The sequence below is a fragment of the Agelaius tricolor genome, unplaced genomic scaffold (genome assembly GCF_023055355.1).
Source record: "Agelaius tricolor isolate 1412-34295 unplaced genomic scaffold, bAgeTri1.0.p SCAF_19, whole genome shotgun sequence".
NCBI classification, from domain to species: domain Eukaryota; kingdom Metazoa; phylum Chordata; class Aves; order Passeriformes; family Icteridae; genus Agelaius; species Agelaius tricolor.
In genome coordinates, this window is record NW_027269279.1 from 14,283,012 (window position 1) to 14,293,676 (window position 10,665).

General features: G+C 46.3%; 1 protein-coding gene across 2 annotated transcripts in view; it reads right to left on the minus strand.

Moving 5' to 3' along the window:
- Positions 1–10,663, minus strand: part of ADCY9 (adenylate cyclase 9) — a 93,411-nt gene extending 82,748 nt beyond the window's left edge. For both annotated transcript variants that reach the window (XM_071444444.1, XM_071444443.1), the window contains exon 1: positions 8,445–10,663. In XM_071444444.1, the coding sequence (XP_071300545.1) occupies positions 8,445–10,143 (1,699 nt within the window). In that variant the 5' untranslated portion in view covers positions 10,144–10,663. The remainder of the gene's footprint in view (positions 1–8,444) is intronic.
- Positions 10,664–10,665: the final 2 nt, after the last annotated feature.

Here is a 10,665-nt window from a genome sequence, read left to right on the forward strand (position 1 = left end):
ACAGCTGGATTTGGATGCTTTTGGGCTCCTTTCTGCACAGCCCCTTTGTCCCCATTGCAGTGGCAGGACCTCTGCTTTATGGAATCATGGACCCAGCAGGTGCTCTGGGAATTCCAGCCTGTGATGGCATCCACACAAACAGATTTGAGTTAACTTCAGCTGAAGGGGAAAAAAAAACCACCAAAAGGAAGCAAACTGCTCTTTAATGAGCAGATGATCAAGATGTTACTTTTCCTTTGTTTGCATGTTCCCATACACATTAAGCAGGCAGGCAGAAGGAAAGATCCCATCACCAAGCTAGTGGGCTTGATTCAGCCAGTTCTTCTGGACTGTGCCAATTTTGGAGATTTTAGAAGTAATGCTATTTTATGACAGCAACGTGATTTCTAAATTTATCAAGTCAAGTTGAAGACAACAGTTTTATACGTGCAACAAGAGGAACATTAAGTGCTATCAGTGAAATAAAGACTTGCAATATAATCGTTATTTACATGGTTTGCCAAGAATTCCCACAGTAACTTACTGTAGCAAATAAAAACTCAAAAAATTTACAGGCAGTTCAGAGGGAGATTTTGATCCTGAGGGATGTTAGCTGAAGAAATATATCTAGAACATGTTGTTCCTCCACAAAGAAATTTCAGAACCATGAAAAAATACCAATCGCTCAAAGCAGGCTTATTGCTCAAGGTTAAAACATTTGGAGGGGCAAATGAAAGAGAATATTAATTTGGTAGAAACAATTTGGCTTGAAAGGGCAGCAAAGATTTCTGGGGTAGTCCAATACTGACAAATGCCTTCCCAGAACCACCTCAGCAGCCAAATCTGTGCTGCTGCCTAAGACAGAAGCCGTGCCCAAACACGACCTCTGAGGAAAGAACGAGCTGTAATTCCATGGTACACCCCCAATTTCGGCTTCTTTTCCAACTGCCACTTTATATTTTCACAAATTATTACTTGGAAGCAAGCAGCTACACTTTCAAACCCTGCATGGCTCCTCTTTAAATTGAGTTCCAACAATTCCCTCCAAACCTATGAAAGAGCCATCACAATAATGCAAAGTTATATAACAGAACCTGTTAAAATGTGTTAATGAGACTATATTGACTAGCTGGCTTCTCTGCAAAAGCAACTCCCACTGGAAGTTAAAAATTTAAAGGCTAGGAAATTTTTTTTTCTTCCTTTCTTTTCAAAGGACAGAAATGAGATTGAGAATCATCTAAAAATAGCTGAGAATTTTCAAGTGTCAGCTGTAACGGAAAGAGGAATGGCTGTCTCTCCTTACAGAGCCAGGATGGATGGAGGGAGCTTGTGATCCAGGATCAAGACAGAGAGCTTACACACAAACTGGAGATGGTAAGAAATAATTCCAATTTCCTCATTTTAATAATATTCCAGGACAATCTACAGCAAATTGAAATCCAGTGAAATCGTACTTTAAAACTGGTGAATGTAAATTCTTATATTCTTTGCCTACCAGCAGAAGTGAAGTACATATTGTGAAATAACAGCAAAAAGTTTTAAACAACCCATTCAAATAATGCATCCTCCTCATGACAGAAGATGAATATAAATGATATGTCTTTGACTTTGTTTTGTCTTTTCCATCAATCTTTTTCCCCAAAAAGCACCGTGTCAAGGCTCTTATTTAAAGAAGGCGATCTCTCGCATTTCAACAGTTCCCTACCTCTTGAGATTTTCTGATGTAAACAGGAGAAGAAAACTCAGATTTGCAATTGGTAGGGTACCTGTGTACATCATGCACCCAGATTTGGGGTAGCCAAAGACAGAAATACAGGTCAAAGATCTGCAGGTGATCAAGGATGCAGCAGAAGCCACGGTGTCCCTCCAGTATGCCAGGACCTGAGATTTCTGCAATGAAGCTCCACTGTGGCCATGCTCACTTCAGTTCCTGCAGGATGTAAATGTTTTAAGGTCTGTTCAAACTGTTCCTTCACCCCACAGTGTTCAGGGCTAAAGGGCTTAAACAGGCAGAGCTGCAACACCTGACAACCAGACCCTCACTATTGCATTGACTTATTTATTAACCAGTGTCAGGAGATGGGAAATTGAAATCAGAGCCCATGTTGTTAAACCAAGTGGATGGTTAGGCTCCATCCCCTTCAAAGTGAAGAACCTTACATGAGTTCTAACTATGCTTATAAATTATTTTTCACTGTGTCCAGGAAATGAGCCTGTAAATCAGTTATCAAAACTCAAAGCCTCTAATACCAACATTCAAGTTTCCCTTAAATAATAAAAGCAGCTGAAGTGTGAGTATTTTTAATGGAGAGATTTTTCTACTTGGTTTTCCACAAATAAAAGCATGAGCAACTCAAAAAAATCTTCCTCAAAATTTGGAGAAATTGTGACCTTCCTGTCCAGGTCTGGCAGTACCTGCACATAAACTCAGGCTTACTTCAAGAAAAAGTTCTGTCATTTCATCAAGTCATATTTGGAAAGCTCAATAATCACTAGGTTTTCCACTGAGTTCTTTCTTTTGTTTATAGCTGTGAAAGACATCTTCAAAGAGTGAAGACTTGACAAGAACCAGGTTGAGCAACTGCAGTCACTATTTACCTCCTTTTCTTTATGCTATTACATGGTAAAATTACAGATCATGTCAAAATGTTAAATCAATGTAGAATTTGCTTCTCCCTGGCAATATGCCTTTGTGCAAATTACCTCTAATTATTATTCTTTACCTGTCACTGAATACTTTCTATTTTTAAATTACAGGAGTGAAGTCAACCTGTGTATGATATTTTATTTTCACTGTCACACATAAAATCGTCAACCTCACAACCTGAGGTTCACTACCTTATGTCACACATAAAATCATGAACCTCACTACCTCAACAACAGTTTATAGGTCAGATTATGTAAAACTGATAAATTGACTGGTCACTACTATTTTCTGTCATGACCAGCACTCAAAATTCTGTTTGTGGGAAAGTAGAAATATATACAGATGCTTACCTAATTACCACTTTTTTAAAAAATGGACATTTGTTCTGTCTACTTTGGCCTGATCATCAGATCAGTATCAGAACACATGAAATCCAGAAGCAGTGTGTCACAAAGCCAGCTCAATAAATATAAAAATCCTGTATCTAAAGACTTACTTTTATGGAACACAATGAAACCAGAAATTGAACAGAAAGACCTGCACAGCAGCTGGCAAGACACAAGACAAGCACCTAAACCCCCTCATTGACTCCAAAACCCTCACTGGTTAAAGACTAAAGCTGCCCTTAGCCCCAGAGCAAAGCTGAATCTGCAGAGCTCTCTGCAGAGCCATCCTGCTGGCACAAGCACAAGCCTTCTAGATTTACACTGTGCCCAGCAGGCTGGGCTCAAAAAGCCAAGGCAAACTTTCATCTGATCTTTCATCTACCTCTGAACTTCCAGAAGCACATGACAGCTACAGGTTCTCTGTGCACAGAGCTGGTAAAGGACAGGGAGCCAGGGCAGGCAGGGCAGACTCCAGGGCTTGTCAGGGGTGCTCTCCTCTGCAGCTGCAGAGGGCAGGAAGGGAAGAAAAATTCAATTCTTGGTCTCTTCATAACTTCACCCAAGATTTTTGTCTTTCAGGAACACCCATGCTGTGTGTGAAGCAGCAAACATGAAGCAGCAGGGGGGTATCAAGTCACCAAGCAGAGCTGCAGCCCATGTGCCATGGGAAAAGCATCCCCTGGTCACAGGCTGCCACCCTGAAAAGAGCCAGGCTATTCATGGACTAAAGGGTTTCACCATTGAGCAGGCTGGGCTCAAAAAGCCAAGGGAAACTTTCATCTGATCTTTCATCTACCTCTGACCTCCAGAAGCACATGACAGCTACAGGCTCTCTGTGCACAGAGCTGGTAAAGGACAGGGAGCCAGGGCAGGCAGGGCAGACTCCAGGGCTTGTCAGGGGTGCTCTCCCCTGAGCAGCTGCAGAGGCCAGGAAAGGAAGAAAAATTCAATTATTTCTCTTCATAACCTGACCCAAGATTGTTGTCTCTCAGGAACACCCATGTCCTGCTCCCTGCAACCCAAACATGAAGCAGCAGTGGGGTATCAAGTCACCAAGCAGAGATGCAGCCCATGTGGCATGGGAGAAGCATCCCCTGGCTCATGGGCTGCCATCCTGAAAAGAGCCAGGCTATTCATGGACTAAAGGGTTTCACCATTGAGCAAAATGGTGATTTTTATAACCAATTTACTTATTACTACAGAAATATTTCAAATTATTAGTAAATATGAAAAGAAACACAGAGAACAGTGAAAGCAGCACATCAGCTGGAGATCTCTGAAAAGCTTTATCAGGAACTGCTGGCCACAGGTGAACTGGTGGGTGCTCCTGCAGTGAGTGCTGTGTGCCACCAGCCCTGGCTCAGCCAGGTGACAGAGAGCACAAGAATCCCTCAGCATTTTCCCCATGATGAAATAAGGGATAAAATCAGAGAGAAAAGCGTGGCTGTATTATCAAGAGTACAGCAATAAAGCCACTCCTCGAGGCAAACTTAACAAGGAGATGTCTGGCTGCAAAAAGTTTGGGAATTATTTTGGGTATCAGTGCACACAGAGAGGCTCCAAATGAAATCTTGGTTCTGCTGTGCTGTGCCCTATAAACACAGAGAAAGCATTCTTGCCCCAACATGTTTATTTTGAGCACTCAAAAAACAAGATGCTGGTGACCCTGGTATTTCTGGAAGAGTTGCTGGCTGGTAAATAGCAATATTGTGACCTTCCAAGCAACAAGAAAGAGAAATGCAAACAACCAAGAAGAACAGAGCAAAACAAAAATATTTCCATAAGCAGAAGTTTTTCTATCCCAAGAGATCTCTGCCTCCAGAGCTCGAAAGGGACACATTAACCTGTGTTATGTGACTCTCAGTACCTCATAATCCTCAATAAATTTATTTGCTAGGAAGCTCTGCAAGACAACAGAAAAAGTGAACTGTCTCAAATCCTACAGGAAAATTATTATGGAAGATATAACTGAACTGATGACTGGGGTTTATCTGTGGATCTCAAAAATGTCACTGTAAAACTGCTCTCCTGCACTCCCTTCGTATCCAAGGGGATCAGGCACTTGAAAACAGGGGTCTAAGGAATCTTAAAACATAGAGCAGTCAGAAATAGGCAAAATTTTTTTACAAGGCATCAGTGGGAAGCTCTCCTTGTTGGTTTCTCCTGGACACCATCTATTTAATTCCAAAGTCAGAAACTGGAGGGAACACACCAGGGCCTCCCTGCTTGCACTAAGGAGCCAAGGAAGCAAAGGAGGAAGAAAAGATATTCCCATCCTAAGATTCCAGAAAGAATTTAGCTTTGCCTCATCTCCAAAACCAGGAAGAGCAGCACTAGGACAACTTGGGGCACATCAAGCTGAGCATTTCAAAGGGAATGGGGAGCAGGGTTTGGAAGCAGTTTGCCCAAGTGATTGCCCCCAGCCTGGCCTGGTGCACACTGCAGAGCTGTACCTGGACTCCTTCGGGGTGAGCCCAGCCAAAGGAGCACGCCTGCCGTGCTCCAGCCACAGAGGTGCTTTTGTTCCAAGACCTGCTCCAGGAGCAGTGTGAGGTAGAAGTCCTGAAGTGTGCAGAACGTGGACATCGTGTGCTCAGCACCTCCTCCTTTTGCTCTTTGAAGAGTTTACTTGCTCCTGTTGACTCAGCCTCAAAGATAGCTCTGACTGCTGCAGCTCAGACAATTAAGAGATAATACACTAGACATACAGCATAAAAAATAGGATATAATTAAGATATCAAAGGTTGAAAGGAAGCTGAGAATTGAAGTACTGGAAGGGAAATAAAGCTTATGTCTGCTATCTGTACAGCACTTTTATACTTGAAGAGAGTACAGGGTATGAGATAATTAAACAACCACTACAAACTTCCTCTTCTCTATTGCTACTATCAACAGATTCTCAGGGAAAACAGTAAAGCAAAGCTTCCTAATAGCACCTCCATTCACAGAACTGAGCAGGTGCTTGGCAGAGATCAATTAATTAAGAGGTGAAATCGCAGTTCTCCTTATTAAATCTCAGAGCTGCTCCCTAACAAAACCCTCCCCTGCAGCAGATCCTACACACCAGCCCGTGGCACTGCTGTTTGATGGCTTTTATCATTGGCTTTGATGTGTTTTTTTTCCCCTGATGGCATTTACCTGTAAGCTGAGTAATTTGGCTGCAGAACAAAGTTCTGAGGAAACAGGAAAAAACGGGCAGCTCTGAAGCACCCACTAACAACCACATCCCCTGAGGGTCTGGGCATGGGGGGAGCAGAGTTCAGTGTGCTACAAACCTGTGCCTAAGGGCACTCATGGCAAAGGTCTGCACACAGCCTGATTTCTATAACTGCACAAGACATTGGGAAGAAATGGCAGCTGATTACAGTTCTACAAAAAAATACAGAAGGGAAATGGGGAAAAAGCAAAGCCCAACCCATATTCCTTGTTAAAGTAATTCCTACCACATGCTCCAGCTGCTTTCGTAGCTACATTTCAGGGTAAGAAGAGACCATTAAATGTCAGTTCACAAAGCAAATTTCATCTTATCTAGACTGCATGTCAGTTTGTCCATCTGTAGTACCCTGGCTGAAGCAGGAGCTGTGAAAGGCATTCAGAGCTGCAAAATCCAAACCTCTGTACTGAGGAGGCAGAGCAGCCTGTGCCCCCTCAGGATAAATGGCAACCAAGGACAGAACAGAAGTCTGAGAAAGACCATGAAAAACCCACTGCTGGCATGTGGTATAATTGCTCTACACAGTGTTCCTGTGATCTCCTAGAAAATATAAACAAATAAATAAGAATATTTAGGAGCAGTACCATCAGTCTCCACAGCTAAGTTCATGTCAGTTTGGGATTAATACTGAGAACAGTAATAAATGCAGCAAAAATACTGAATTTTATTTGTTGCTACAACACAGCCTTCACACTGCATTTGCCTGTAAAGGTACATGGAAGGGGGAAATATCACAGGGCTGTTTCTCTACAACCTGTTCAATTTACTTCCATTGGAACAGCAAAATTCATCTTAGAGTAACAACGAGGTTACATCTTGTGCTGTTTTCTTGAAAGCACACTCCCACTGAAATCCATCAGTGTCAACACTTTCCAAAGAAATCCACTGAATTTGTATTTTTAGAAGCTAAGCAGAAAGCCCAAGCCCAGGGACACACATCTGCTTCAGCCCCGTGGCTCCCGGGCACCAATGTCACAGCCGATGTCGCTGCTTGCTGGGAGGCTCTGCTGCAGCCCCGCTGCCGTATGCATGCAGACAGCTCGCTCACCAAAAATAAGTTTTTGTGTCACATCAAAACAAGCACCTGCCAGGGGCAAGCAGCTGCCACTGCCACCACTGCTCTGCAGTGCTGTCCCCACGTCCTTACTCACTGACCTTTCTACCACCATCCTGGCCTCCTTTTGTGTTTGTTGCCACAAATGTCTCCTTCCTCCATCACAATGCCAGTTTATGACTCCTTCGGGTTCTTCCACTCAGTTTTCCAGCTTACTTCATCAAAATGGGTACTTTTATAAGCAGAACAAATAAACTCACAGACCATACCAGGGTTCGTTACATATTCCACTCCCATTTAGATCCATCTGCTCCCCACCTTGGACTAGGAGCACTGCAGACAACAATCTCTCTGTGAGACAAAGGCACGGCACTGGAGAGACACAGCTTTGACAAAAGAGACAATTAAATCCTCAGCTCATACAATCCTCCTGCACGCGCCTCTAAGCGCTGCTAGAAAGCAGCCAGGAGTTTCGCTTCAAAATGAACATTGTAAAAAAATGAAAATCAGACTCTGAACCAAGGGGAACTGAAGGATCCTTCATTTTCTTCTCCAAAAGGCAAATTTGCCATTTCATCCCCAGATCCCTTGAGCTGCAGAAATGAGAGCATCTGCCAGCTCACTGAGCCACCTGAGTAACTTTTTCCAGCCTAACTCCAAACTGCAACAACTTGCCATATCAAACTGCCAAATCTACAGTGCTCATTTCTTTCTGTGAATCCAGCTGTCATTTTTCCCAAATGCCTTCTCAGTCCCAACTCTCCTGATGCCAAAAAAACCTTTTCACAGATATACATAATTTTGCAAAACACATATGCTCTCTGTATGGCACATGAAGTCAATTAACAAGTTTACTTACTGAATTAAAGGATGACACACAACAGTAAAACAAAAACCTCTTGCAGACAGCAAACACATGAACCTTCTCCTCCCTACAAAGCAACACTCTCAGAAGGAGCGCTGAGTTTCAAAGCCTATGTTGAGTACCACAGATGATCTTTCACGCTTATCTCCCTGGCATCTTTTATTCTGTAATCCCCCCGGTGTTTGTGATCATCAGCACACTGAGTTAAACGTAAATCACGGTCAGCAAGCACAGAGCAGGCACTGGGGCAACTCTGTTCCCTCACAAAAGAAAAACAAGCGCAAAATAAAAGCACGTACCTTTTAACTGGTCGGCTACCACGCTCTGACCGACGCGCTCAACCACCTTCCCATCCTCCATTTCATAGCGATCATCCAAATATTTGGCAGTAGCTTCCGAAATATGGACCTTCCCAGCCACCCCGAGCTGCTCCATCAGATTGGCCAAATTGACATCGTTGGACCACACATCGAACTTGAACCTCCTCATGCCCAAAATGCCACACAGGACTGTCCCGGTGTGAACGCCGACTCTCATGTTCACCATTTCTTTCTTCTCCTGGCAGAACTGCTCGATGGCTTTGATCATCCCCAAGCCCATCTCGATGCAGCAGTAGGCATGGTCTGCCCGGGGCTCAGGGCAGCCGGCCACGCAGTAGTAACAGTCTCCCAAAGTGCTGATCTTCTCACATTTAGTGTCCTCACACAGACGGTCAAAGCGTCCAAAGAGGTCGTTCAGGAGTCCCACCAGGGCGTGGGCTGATTTGTTGGCGCTCATTTTCGTGAAGCCAACGATATCTGCGAACAAAATGCTCACTTGCTCGATCTGCTGCATTTTAAAAGGACGGAATATTATGGGGGTTTTCTGTATGGAGGGCTTCTTCTTCCTGTTTTTGGGGCTCGAGGTGGAATGACGTTTGATGGAGTTTTCACTTTCATCATCCCCCTGCTTCATTAAGTCATCGGCTATTATTCTTGGCATAACAGAATGAATCATCCTCTCTTTCAGGGCTTTTTCCACTTCCAAGTCTTTTCCATGCATGATGGATTGCCCCACTTTCAGGAATGTGCTTCTTGATCTGACTTCGGACATGATAAATAAATGAATACCGATGGCGTGGATGCAGATGTGCAGGAAGGCTTTACTCAACAGCTCCCAGTAAACCGCACCAGCTCCCAGAGGTGTGAAACAGTTCTCATCACGGAAGTGATAACCAAAGGTCTCGAAGAGGACCGAGTACGACAGTCCCAGGAACAAGCTTAAATACAGGGGTAAGTGCATCACTGTGTAAAGCAACAGGAGCACTTCAATACACATAGAAAAACTGCCCACTTGAGAAAGACAAGTGTCCGTGGGATCTGCCGGGAGAGTCCGGTTGGACATGTCACCACTTCCTGAGACAGGCTTCAGAGCCTGGAACTGCGGAGCGAGGGTCAGAGCAAACACCAGGAGGGTGAGTATCAGCGAAGTCCATACGTAATGGCGGGCATAAGTCTTAGTGAAAGTGAACACAAAAAAAGCTACACATACCAGAAGGAAGCACAGAGCCGGCACCATGAAAACAATCTGTTTCTCTCTCATGTGTATGCCGAAGTAGATGCCCCAGAGCAGACAGGCCACGCCAATGTAGAAGAGGGCATAGCGAAACCTGCGCTGGGTCTGCGGGAAGCATCTCTCCATACAAGCCTCCTCCAGGTTATTGGAGTCGAACTTGGGGTTCCACCACTTGGAAGAGGCCCTCTCGAAGAGCTGCGGCAGCTTCTTCTGCCGGCGGAGGCCGGAGCCAGTGCCGCCCGCTCCGCCGGCTCGGCGGGCGCCCCCCGACTCCCCAGAGCTGCAGCTGGAGGAGATGCTGTACTTGCAGTGCTTGGAAGAGGTGCAGCCCTGGTGCTGCTTGGGGTTGATTTTCACCGTCACGCTGTTGCTGTCCCCGCTGGAGTCGCAGCTCACCTCGGTGCTGTGGTGATGCAGCAGCTGCTGGTGCGGTGGGGAAGCCATGTTGTCAATTCCTCCTCAAGAGCCCGCGCCGGACTTGGGTCTCTGGGGTTGCCGAAGCCACCGGGCTCCTCGCAGAGTCGCCTCTAGTCTCCTCCGGTCCCCGCCGCGTAGGGGCGGCCGGGCAGCGCCGCGGCGATCGGCCGCTCGCCGGGCTCCGCACACTGCGCGCCGGGGCAGCCCCGCATAGTCCCCTCGCCTGGGCCGAGCCGGGCCGGGGCTGCCGCCGCCCGCCGCTGGCCCCGCTCCCCCGCAGCCCTCCCGAGGCGCGGGGCGGGCGGGCCGCTGGCTCAGCCCCGCGGGGGGGACGCCGGGCCCCCGCCGGGAGGGGACCGCTCCTCCATGTCGGCTGCAGTTGCCCGCCGCTTCCTCCCCGCACAGCCGCCGACGAGGGGCCGCCTCCCGCCCTCAGCCGCCCGCCCAGCCGGGACGGCAGCAGCAGCCACTCTCCTCTGCTCCGCCCGCCCGCCCGTCTGAGGGGAGGAAGGGGAGCGCGGGGACGCGCTCAAGCGGCCGCCACCATCT